General features: G+C 36.8%; 1 protein-coding gene across 5 annotated transcripts in view; it reads right to left on the bottom strand.

Moving 5' to 3' along the window:
- Window positions 1-12575, bottom strand: part of VPS13C (vacuolar protein sorting 13 homolog C) — an 89847-nt gene that overhangs the window by 28794 nt on the left and 48478 nt on the right. For all 5 annotated transcript variants that reach the window (XM_065076149.1, XM_065076147.1, XM_065076150.1 and 2 more), the window contains 13 exons: window positions 12318-12487; window positions 11520-11758; window positions 10089-10318; window positions 9347-9439; window positions 8829-9194; window positions 7500-7589; window positions 6920-7075; window positions 5634-5898; window positions 4646-4806; window positions 3984-4105; window positions 3444-3738; window positions 1689-2078; window positions 553-657 (listed from right to left, as the gene is read on the bottom strand). In XM_065076149.1, coding sequence (XP_064932221.1) covers window positions 553-657; window positions 1689-2078; window positions 3444-3738; window positions 3984-4105; window positions 4646-4806; window positions 5634-5898; window positions 6920-7075; window positions 7500-7589; window positions 8829-9194; window positions 9347-9439; window positions 10089-10318; window positions 11520-11758; window positions 12318-12487 — 2682 coding nt within the window. The remainder of the gene's footprint in view (window positions 1-552; window positions 658-1688; window positions 2079-3443; window positions 3739-3983; window positions 4106-4645; window positions 4807-5633; window positions 5899-6919; window positions 7076-7499; window positions 7590-8828; window positions 9195-9346; window positions 9440-10088; window positions 10319-11519; window positions 11759-12317; window positions 12488-12575) is intronic.

A 12575-nucleotide genomic window follows, 5' to 3' on the forward strand; every position in this document is an offset into this window, starting at 1 on the left:
AGAGACAGTATTAGCTGTAGCATTTTGTAGCTGTAGTATTTGTAGGGAAAAATCCAAAAGTAATCCCTCTACAGTAAATCAAGACAATTTAAAATAATCTTATCATGAAAAATCTCTTAAAGAGTATATGGAAACACAACTCCTCACATATCTGCATATTATTATAAAGTGTATTCGTTATTCTGCTTAGTTGTGTAAGTGTAATCTCAGACAAGGCTACTGAGATCTGCACACTTGCAAACAATTATGAAATTTTGAATGCCAATGCTTATCTCCACTATGCAAGCTCACCATTGTATTTTCAAACAGACTAGTACCACTTATTTGTTATCTAAACTACATATTCATGAATTACATTGAAACTTCTGTTGGTGAAACTACTTGTTGACAGGGGCAGACATAGCTGGGGCATAAAAATTATTACCCTACATGTTTAAATATTTCCATGATTTAAAAGCAGTGTAAGTAGTGAAACAAAGGCCTTAAGGAGAAAAAGAAGTCAAGCCAAAAGAACTTCAAGAGAGCTCCATAAATCACAGAAACCCATCTTACCAGATAGTCCATGTTATTAGCTGAACACCTGACACATCCATAGCTTCCGACAGTATCAAGGGAAAAGCTACTGGACCACGAGCTAGTTGAAATACACAATTGGATCTACAGACCAAAGAGAACAACATGGAAAGTACTTTATAAATTCATTTTGATTTTATCATTCATGCATTATGGAGTGCAACTATATCACATGTAGCAGCATGAAGACAAGACTTAGGTGCTTTTAAAACCTTCTGTAAGTTAAGACAGGCTTAAGCATGTAATATCACTACTCATCTTCTGATTTATTAGTCTGTGTCTAAGTTCTCGGAAGGATGTTACAGCACAAGGCAACAAAATGGAGGAGTCCTCACTGACTCTTATGTTCATGACAGCACACACATAGATGGGAAAAAAAAAGCTACAATTTTGTGGTGCTTCACAAGCTTGAAAAGAAAAGAGGAAATGATTGAAAGAACACCTTGTCAAAACTGTTTCTTCAACCATTGCTTCAACTACTGCTAGGTGAAGAAAGATATTTAAAGGGAAAGAAGGGCCACTTCAGAAAATAATTCTCTACTACAGTACTTTTCATTTGACCATGTATATATCACGTCAAAACAAAATCAAAATTAATATGTTTAACATAGGACAGAATAGTTGCATTGTTTATTTTAAATGTCAAAGTACTTAGCTGAATAAAACGTGAGTCTGTGATTCCTCCTTATTCACTGGAAAATGTCCACACAGGAAGATTCAAAGCAACCTTCCTCTAAAGGGAGTACACAGTCCTAATTTATGTATCTACATGAAATTTTTCTCCCCAAGGAAAGGGTGTTCTGGTAGGGTACCCACTGATTTTTCAAGCCCTAACCACTCTATGGCACCAGCCAGATCCTGGCCAGGATGAACGGGAGCCAGTGGGATGAATCTTGAGACCTGTAAAAAGTTGCAATAGATTTTTTGTCTACCTGCCTTCCCATCTTAGTTCACAAAGCATCATTAACAAGGAGAAGGCAGCAGCCAAATGGAAGCCTACAGATTTAAATACTACAAAAAAAATTCCTTTGAGAAAACATGTGTCTGTTTTTCCACCCACTCAGAGCAGTATTTTACAAAACCACCACCACAATCACCACTTAAAACAAGCATACCTTATTTTTACTAAAAATATTTTTCTTTTTAAAGGAGAACAAAACAATATCTCTGTAGTCTGCTGGATGCTTCAAATGAGTGTCATCAGCTCGATACTGGAGAACACGGGAAGTTTTGTTGATTATCCAGTATGGACTGAACACAGACAAGATCATACGGCTTCCAATTCGCCTAGTATGTACATAAATGTCCACTGTCATCGCTGTCGCAGAATGGGACATAAAACACACAGAAAAGAATTCAGGCATCCCTTCATGAATTTTAAGATGCCCGTTCCAGTCTTTGCCTTGATATTTTATCAACACAAGCTCCATTATTTCTCCACTAATTCTTGAATGAAAAACATCTGCAGCACTCCCTTCCACCAATTCACGGGCTTCTGCTGTTCCCTGTAACAAAGTTAAAAGGGGTAAATTTAGTTTTTAACATATAAAGTTGAGGTATTGGAAAAAAGGCATTTTATTCTTCTCTTACAGGACGCACATGTTCAGATAACTCAGCATCACGTGTCCCAGTCTCCAATCACTTTCATTTGAGCCTGACCCTAAGAATAAATTGAGATCAATTGTACTTTTCTTGCAGGACAGTAGGGACTCTGTAATCCTGGATTCCAGAAAGGCAAACTAGTTGCAATGTATCTTGTCTCTGTCCACTCCCTCCCTCCCTCCTCCATGACTTTCAATGGATTTTGGCAATAAGTTCTTATGATACACTTACAATATTGGGTGCAACAATGAATTGGCCTGTGCCGCAGATGTGCAGCCAGGACTTTAAAGAAGACCCACGGCAGAAAGCCAGAAGCTAGGCCATACAGTTTGGTAGCACAGCTTTCCTCAAGAAGTAGCATCCCACAACAACAGCTTCCCTAATTTTTACTGAGAAATCATGTAGAGAACAGTGGGCAGGCTTGCTCACTTAGGTGAGGGATGTGAAGACAGTAACCACATACCCATACTACAGGTACAGTGACTTCAGAAATGGATTTGAATTACTTGTTTCTAGCTCCTCAGTCAAGGCAATGGCATTCTGTTGTAGACTTTGTCACTCTGATTATTGAAGTACAGTGAAAGTAAGGAGAACTGGAAATAGTGCCATTAGGATGTTGGGCAGAAGAGAAAAAAAAAAATCTAAATAAATGCCACAGCCAATGATGAGAGCAGGACAAAACAGAACTAACTAGGATGATAGTTTAATTCCTCACACCTCTTATATTTACTAAAAATCACCCAGTTTTCATGAAGAAATACTAGATACTGAAAACACTGAAAAAAGAAGTCGTCATCTGAGCAGTATCCTGCAAAGAAATTTTCCAGTTAATGCAAGCGAGACCTGACAATAGTCCTTAGTAAAGAATCAGTGTCAGAATGGAGAGTAAAAGTTGTGTTTTCTACATAGAAGAAAAGTTCCAGAAATTCCAGAGGCTTTTTCTTATGCTTCTTTCTTTTCTTATGCTTCTGTGAAATAAAGATACCTTGCAAAACACAAATAGGATCTCAGAAGAATGTAAAAGTGAAAGGACCAATCCAGTACAGGATTCATTTTTAAGAAGCAAGGCAGAACTGGTCAGGTGCGTCCAAATTAAACCACTCACCTCCCAGAACCAATCCATCAGCTGACTCATCCATTTACAGGAGGACACTGAAAAAACATCATTCAGTATCTTCCACACTACATCCACCTCGACTGCTAAGTTAATATAGTGTTACATAAAAATCAATTAAAGGATCTACAAATAAAATTATAAAATAACTGACCTCAAGTAAATATCTCAAGGAGTACGGTAAAAGATTCCTCACAGTGAGTGTAGGGTAAAGGTGGATAATGTAGGCAGGATCCCACTCCTCTCCACTAGTTGAAATAAAATTTAGTTCATCAGGTACAGCTGTTGAGCTGATTATCAGAGGCAAGAAATTTGTCTCCATGGATGGGCACTGTAACAAACACTTGACTTCATTGCTCCTATGTAGCTCTTCCCTCCAGGCAATGTAAGTCGTGGACTCTTTAAACTGACCTTCAAACATTCCTGTCGGTCGAACATATAGATGGCACCTACGCGAACAAGACAGGTAATCGTACACAATAGCTTGGTATTGACAGCTAACTTCAACCATTTTAAAATAATTGCTAACATTCTGAAGGGCATCTGCAGCACACTGATTACCTAATCAAGATAGCATTTTGGGTTTTTAGCCCAGTCAGGAAGAGTTCCAAGTGCAAACTGAAGCTTCAATGCTCATCTTGTATTTGTGCATCAGTCTCACAAAGACTGGCCCTAGAGAACAGAAAAGCATTACCTGTATGAATGTAAAGGAACATGAAATTCCTCTTCTGGCTTGGATATGCCAATGGGCTCCAGCGACCTTGAGTCTCTCCCCAGTTTATAGATTACAAATGGGATTGAAAAATGGTTCTTGATCTAGGATCAAATGACATAATTTTCATTACATTTTTAGAATACAAATTTCTAATGGAAAAAGTATGAATAGCAACAAGGAAAAACAACATTAGTAGATTCAAACAAACTCCTCTGGAAAATAGACCTCTAGGCATCTTAGTAAGAAATACAATTCTGAAGGAGAACAATATGCAAACACATGCGAAAACTATGCTACTTTTAAGTTCCATGAACTGAAAAGCATGCTTGAAATACCAAGTCACATAAAAAGTACATATTCCAGCCTTAACATTGAAGATACTAGAAAGCAAATAGTTGAAAGTAAAGCTCAACTTTTTGTTTATCAGTAAGACACACACATAGAGAATAAAGATTAAAAAAAAAAAAATGTAAGAAATAGAGTAAAAATACTTAATTTTCTCTTTATGTAACTATGAAAAAGTATGATCTCAAATAAATGCATTAAGTAAGAAAAGCCAAGTCACTCAGAGAATAGCACTGCTTTCAGGCTTTTCTTTTTGGTTGATTAGTTGTGTTTTTTTGTTTGGTTGTTTTTTTTACCTGAAGAGGAGATCGTAGAGTAATAACCTTATTTCCTTCTATAGCATCTATCTGTACAACAACAGAGTCTGAACGATCAACAAGAAGGCTTCTTACGTTGTACAGTCGTCGACCTGATTTGGCTATGGGAATGGTTACTGCTTCTTTATATCCTTGAAGTTCTAAGCCATAAAAATATACAAGAGTCTTAATTAGGCAAAACAAATCACAACCATTTTCTAGTTGAACAATACTTTAGGTTCTCTAAACGCAGCAACTACCAGGATCAAAGCACTCTGGCAAAAGCACCTTGAAATGGTATCTGAGCCCCACTGAAGGAAAGCTTTAAGGTCAGAATACTCTTGAAGACCATAACTTTAGATTATGATTTATACATAGCACGATAAATACACCAAACAGTAAACAAAGTTATTTGTTGCATGAGTTCACAAAATGCAACACAACCAAGTACCTTCATTGGGATGGGATGGAAAGGTAAAAAATAAAAAAAAACACACACCAAACACCAAAACACACCAGATCATGTATTAGTAGTTATTGTTCTTATATCCCACTCTCCTAGGAGTACTTTCTGGCAAAGCTAAAAACCACAGAAAAATTCTAACTGTTCTCAAGTTACTAACTACAGAAAGCCAAACGGTGGTCGGGATACAAGAAACGAAGATCCTGTTTAACAGGAGTTGGAACCCACAGGTCTATGTCCCAGGGTTCTGCAAGATGGTCAATCAATGACTCCACTAGAATGTCTTCCATTTCTTCCAAAAGGGGAAAAATATTGTACTTCTCACCCTCTGAAAAAAACTGAGAGAAGGAGTTTTACATCTTTCTAAGAAGTTTGGTAGCTGGTTTAATTTTTTTAATTGCCATCAGTACTCAAAAGTAGTTTCAACACAATGCACTTCACCTGAATTTTGATCACATTGAATTTAACCATGTTGACTCCCTCATCTTCCCATATTCAACATGTCGCAACACATGAGCATAATACCTAAATTTAAAGAGAAGGCGGAGCTTTCTTGTCGGTACAATGCAGACAACTTTCTTCGTTGGTACACTTCAAAAACAGAATATTCCAGTTCCATGTTCTGACCAATTTCTAGATCATTGATGCTTCCTTTTTCAACAGAACCAACTATCTGAAAATTTGAGTTAGGAAGCACTTTGAGAGGAACACCCAGGGCATTTTTCACTATGAAAGGCGCTGTCTCTTTGAAGGAATAGTCAAATGTGGATGCAGTCCCTTCTGAAAATGCCTGTAATTAACAACATATATAATACGTCATAGATAGTCACAATAACAAATATATAGGCTTTAAGAGACAGCTCCCATTACCATTTTAAAGAATAAAAACACATATATAGGAATACCTATGCATTGTCTAAGTAGTATTTCAATGAAGCAACGGCTACTTCCAGAAGATGTCATTATTATTCTGTGATTTGAAGCAAATGTTTATCATACAATAAATATTCATGCTCCTCATAGGGAATTTTTTTTTATACTTGTTGGGTTGTGTAAGAGAAAAATAAGATCCGGGACACAGAAGTCCCAAGCACATTTACCACATACATACTTCATATTCAACCAAATCATACGCTTACAAACATTTGACTACACAAAAGCCATGGTAACCGACTGCCAATATAGACTTACAGTATAGGCAAGCACTAACTTAGGGAACTGTTGTTCATTTAAAATAAAAAATAAATAGGCAGAAGTCACATTCTGTAAAAATAGTTTTAGTAACCAGAATTTCTTTTCCCCTTAAAAAATGGGAAAAAGCAGCCTGGGACATTCATAAGCACACCTACTATCACAAGAAAAATAGGGAAAAATTGTTTTCAATAAACTGGACATTCTAGTTCTATAGTATGAAGGCCAATCCTAAAACACTTTGTATAATATTCTGTTAAGAAGATAGAAGGGAAGTAAATTTTCCTTTAATATTTCAGAAAAAGGACTGTAGGAAATGGCTGTGTTTATTTGAGGGTTTTATTTTCATTCAGCCTGCTTCCAAGACTCTTCCTTAAGTCCTGCATAAGCACATCTGTTCTTCTAACATAGAAATGCTTCTTTCAAAAGCTAGTACCACCTTTCTGTTAACCCTGAAGGACTACCTAGAGTAAACTCCTCAGCCCTGCTACGTAACATCTGTCAGGGCTGCAAAATAGCCATCGGCTTGTGACTAGCAGCACAGAGAGCTTTTCAAAATAACAAAATCAGAACTTCATACAGAACCACATAATTTGGCACCTTCTGCCTGTTAGGATTACCTTGGCTAAATTACTGAAAACAGCAAGACAACATTTGGATATTGTTATATTCATTGTGTCACTCGATGAGATGTTAACTGCAGTTTGTGGCTCAGGAAGAACAACAAAATCATCTCCAGGCAACAAACTTCTCTCTTGGACAGGGTTAGTCTTCATCTAAAATAAAAATTTCATTAGGCAATTACCAACACATAGATTACTTTCTCCTATGTTAAAAGAGGAAAAAACATGAGCTATGCTTGATAATATCACTGAGCAAAGGAAAACCTACTTTACTGTGTAAATCTCAGACACGTTTCACAAACCCAGAAATTTTATACCAGCATTGAAGGCAAACAAGTTATTTTCTTCCCTCTCCGTACATGTGGTTACATGCTACATGGTACCCATGCAATGGACAACCAACATTCTACAGAAAAAGCTTAAGGCGCCTGAAGACTGACTTTTTTTTTTTCATGTGAAATTGCATAGCTCCCTCAAAGCTACAGCATTCAAAAGATCAATGTTCTGTCACATAAAGCTTTCAAGAAATAGCTGTCTATTGTAACCGTTTCACATAGTTTCAAGTATGATTACATACTTCCAGCTTTAAAGTCCATTGCTTCTTTCCTCCTTCAATTCGTTCAATAAGTGGCTCCCACACTGCATAGGTTTCATTGTAATAATGAACCTAAAGAAAAAAATCAAAATTTAAAAAAGGCATCTAAAAACAAAGGACTGGGTTCCTTCTAATAGCATTTATTAGGAAAAACATTAGTAAGAAAATAGTCTTCATTTCACATTTTGAAGATCTATCAACTTTCAAATGGCTTCAAAAATTAATATGCAGTCGTGTAATATATCAAATTTTTGTAAGTGACATAATTTTTTCAAGAAGTCACTACTGGCTTGCTTTCAGAGCAACCAGTCTGGTAACTCCAAATATTTTAATACCTTCACTTAACATAATGCAGTTTCTATCCTGTCCTAAACTGTTTGAGAGAATGATTTTGAGCTTCAAAATGTCAGTGCTGTAAGTACTTCACTGTACTGTGAAATATCAATTACTTTGAGCAAACCTTAGTCTGAATCTGGTTCACTGGAACAATTAATGTAGCCTACACAAAGTTTTTACTTCCCTTCAGCCACTGAACATCTGAATAGAAGTTGTGGACCAAAGAATTCTGGATTGGTCCCTGTCAGCGACCTTTCTCATCCCTCCCCACTTCTGGAACCACAGTGCCTTCCCTCACTGTCTATGGATAGGTATGTGTCTTCCATACTCTACTGCATTACACACACCTAGCGATGAAATAAGGCTTCTTGTATATCCAGTACAGAACAGATTATAAAGCACATTTGCTGAACTGACAAAATACACCTAAGATGTATTTAAGCTATTGTACAGAGTAGCTGCTCATCTGGTTGTATTAAATGTTAACATGCTGCCTCTGTAGGAGTCTTATACCATCTCAGAATTCACCATATCTTGGGAAAAAGAGTTGCAATTGTGGGCAAAACAAATACAGTGGGATTACGATCCAAATCCTCGATTTTGAGAAAAAGAGTGTAACTTTATCAATAAACACAATGCTAGAGAAAAAAGGTGGACAACAAGAGTTAAATATGAATATTCAGCTAAGCTAAGCTCATTGTTCCTACAGCTGCAAGTGAATATGCAGAAAATATGCAGGAACAGAGAGGACTACATTATTCCACAGTAGCAATTGCAATTAAAACCTAATTGCAAAATTTCTATAAAGAACACGTAATCCTTTGTCAGATTTGACTGACTACTACAGAACTCCTAAGAGCATTACAATTTAACCTTATTATTAATTTAGCATATAGAAAGTGTACTAAAAGGTTGCTTGAACATTTTGAAATGTGCAGAAGTGTTTTAAACTGCTAACAGTTTGATTCTACGTACCTCCAGTGACATATCAGCAGTGACTTCCATCAGCGAGGACCAGTTTTTAAGAACACCTGAAAACTCAGATTCTACTAACAACAAAGGGACAGTGTGATGTCCCAGACCACATTCCAAGGTGATCTGAACCGATGTCACTGCAATGTCAAATTTCTCTTGTTTCAGAATATGTTCACGGTCCTTAAAAGTTTCTGTTGCTTCTGTGGCCACATCAACACCAAGAAACCAAGCATTGCACTCATCTATAGGCTTCACTTGCCACAAATTCTCAGGAACTTCAGTTGCTCCTCTAGAATCCTCCTCTGTTCTTTTGGGCCTTATGGCAGCCATAATGGTCATCACAGTATTCAGAATTATTGGTGAGATCTTGAACAAAGAAAAAAATGAAATTCTAAGATTGGAATTAAACTAATGGGGGAAAAAGGAAATTTTAAACAGTAATACATAAACTATAAAATCCTCAAGCTGCTGTTTGAGAAACACACCTGTTCTTCCCAAGACATTTTTTATAATCTTACCTTTATACTAAGTTCTTCTATGGTTACTACCACAGTTTGTAACCCTGAGACGTGCATCATATTTTCCATGACCAAGGAACATGGCCGTAACACCTGAATAAAAAATTTAACTTGGTTATTAAGGTATCTCCTCGAATCTAATCCTTCCAAATGGTCTTGTATTTTTTTGATCCCATAGGCTAACGGGATATTGAACTCATATAATAACAGCACATTTCATAGTAACACCATTCTTTCCGTAATGTTACTGTGCCTCACTCCAGCACCCAAATTTGCACAAGAGCAATTTTGTACTAATTTGGTTAAAAGTTCGTGAAATAAAAAGTTTTGACATAAAGCTTTAAAAAATTGAAAACAAAACCCACACACAGAGATAAACTTATGGTATAGTAAAAAAAAGAAATGCCAAATACTTTAGAAAACTAAATGCAAATCAACTAACAGGTAGTAAGCAAAGTTGCAGAGAAGTATTCTTAGTGTTCAAAGACCCTCATGCAATTTCCTCACCAACAAACTTAAATTTCACTTACAAATGAACTACACAGGTTTTAGAGCTCCATGCACCTTCTGATAAAAGATTTCTCTTTAAATGGCATATCACAGATTCACAGTCCCTTCATATCTTCATAATAATCAATGACATGAAAACTGAATTTTCTGAGTGCTATGGATATGCCAACTAAAAGGACACATCTGCCAACAGTTCTCATTACTTTTTCATTACGAAATACAAGTTTCTTACTGTAGTAACATTCTTGTCTTGTTTTTCTTTGAGAAAGGCACAGACCAACACTTTGAATTCCTTCACTTGAGCAGTCATCCTTTGTGCAGCCCCTCCAGACATCAGAGAAAAGTCACATTGGAAGGAAACTTTTAAGGCAGGGGCATCAGCACTGGTCAAATTAGCAACGAATACAATTTCTGGATCCATGATTACAGCTTTTACTGTCATATTTGGTCGTAGAGATACTTCTGTGAAAATTAGTAAAAAAGTCACCTTGAATATAAAAAGTTTGAAAGCACATAATGCCTAAACCATGCATTAAAAATGCTACATAATTTTAGAGGTACAAATTTAACAAATAATATCACATTTTTTACTTATCTGAAATGGAATATCACAGAACATATAGAAATCAGCACCAAACTGGTCAGAAGATTAATTTTGAAGAAATGGTTTGTTTCGATATAGTAGAAGGACAGTATTAGCTCTATACACTTTAGTCTCCCTAAGCATTTTGGCTCTACAAAGCCAAGCTGGAAGCAGTTATCTGCTGGCTCAATACCTAAAGTAACTAGCTTTAGAGTGAGGATTTACTAATTAAAAACAAATCAGAGATATACAATTTCTTGTCTGAAGATCCTCTCAGTCTCCAAACAGAAGAGAATCATATTACATTTATCTCAGTTAAAAGCAAGACTCTCTAACCTAGTGATGAATCAAGTCACTTCGGTTCTCAGTGACAGGCAGCATGGTGGTGTGTGACCCTCCAGCATGCTGGGACTCACTATGTGAGTTACTCACAACTAACGCTTGCCAGAAATACCAAATATCACACCTATGCAATGGAATAGGTGCCAAGTTGAGGCTTGGTGCGCTACAGGAAAACAAAGAAAGCCAGGGATCACGGCTTGCAGCCAGCAACACATTTGAGTAGTCCTTGGCAGCCCTTGCCAGAGACATTTTTCTCAAGTGTGTACTGTCCCTCACTTAGCACATGACAGGTCACCAACAAGGAAAGAGAAGAACAAGTGAACTGCCTACAGTTTCAAAACACACAGCTTGCAGAAGTATGGGTAAAATATTCTTCACCACTTGCCTTTATAGAGTTAGTTGTTCTTTTTACTCTCTTAACTACCATCTACAGGGTGCTTTCTACTCTAAGCATGCTTCCTTTGCGATATTACATGGGTACAAAATCCTGTTTAGCACAAGTGATGCTCAGTATTTAGCTCTGCTGGAGAGCACAACTCCACTTCTAAACAGAACAGTTTCAGAATTACTACTACTTGCAACAATCTATGGTATCAGTAGCCAATTTACACATTGTGAAGAAGAAACTAATTTCTGAAGTCTGATAGCAAGATAGCATCTTGAAAACTTCTGGATTATTTCTTTTCAGTTTGAAGTCTGTAAAGGAAGGGAGTGGGGGTGCAAATCAGGTTTACAGACCTGTTTCTGGCTTGGATACCCCAGAAGCAACATGCTTTAATTGCCCCTGTGCTGATCTTTCAGTTGAGGATGCCAGCACTGAGTTAATGAAAAAATCTGCTACTGCCAACAGAAACTCCATACTGGCACATATGTACAGCTTGTCAAGGACAGCAGTGACTTGACTTCCATTTTTATCCTGCTTGTAGTTTATATCTATCATTGAACTGTCATTTGTGTCATCTTTCTTGTCTATCATTCTGGAAAACAAGTTCAATAAGAAATATGTTAAACATCATAACATATAGATCTAAAAACCAAAGATGAACTAGTACTTTTTTTTCCTCTCCATGTCATTTATAAATAGGAATTACAACATAAGCAGTGTTTCCTCTAGGAAAAAAGTTGTATAGACTTCTCTAACAGAAGAGTAATTTCAATTTAAAATTTGTATGCAACAGTTTTGGAACTACATATGAAGCTTGAAACAATCAGACTAACTTTTCAGTGCACAGAACTTTCTAGCTGAGGCTGGTTACTCTCTACTCAGCTGTTCTACACAGTTGAATGTAATAGTCAAGCCTCTCAGGTACTTTTTTGTATTTTGGATAACCTGGGAAATAAAGATATGAAAGAAAAAAATTCCTTAATATCATTAAATTACTTCATTCATTGCTTTTGTACATAGTATGACTGGCAGCAATGGACAGCCCTACTAAGTTTTATCAATCCCATGTGAAGCAAAGCATAGAACAAGGCAACAGTCTTCCTCACAAGTTGCATGGGGTTGTTTTCCATTTCTGATACACTCAAACCTACCTTGCAGTCACATTCTGAATTCCTTCTCTGAGGTCATCCAGGGTACATGCCTTGAGTTTAACATTAATACCCATTGAGCCATCTGAAAACATGTTGCCTGATGATGCCATGAGATGCAGCCGGAGTTCACCAAGGCGTAACTTGTCACTATGTGGTGAGAGCAGAGACTTCTACATAGTGAGAAAAAGTAGGACTAGTTAACACAGAACAAAGTAATTAGGATGTTGCCATTGCTACTAGCCATGAGCACTTAGATCC

Source organism: Columba livia, chromosome 11, assembly GCF_036013475.1.
Source record: "Columba livia isolate bColLiv1 breed racing homer chromosome 11, bColLiv1.pat.W.v2, whole genome shotgun sequence".
NCBI classification, from domain to species: Eukaryota; Metazoa; Chordata; class Aves; order Columbiformes; family Columbidae; genus Columba; species Columba livia.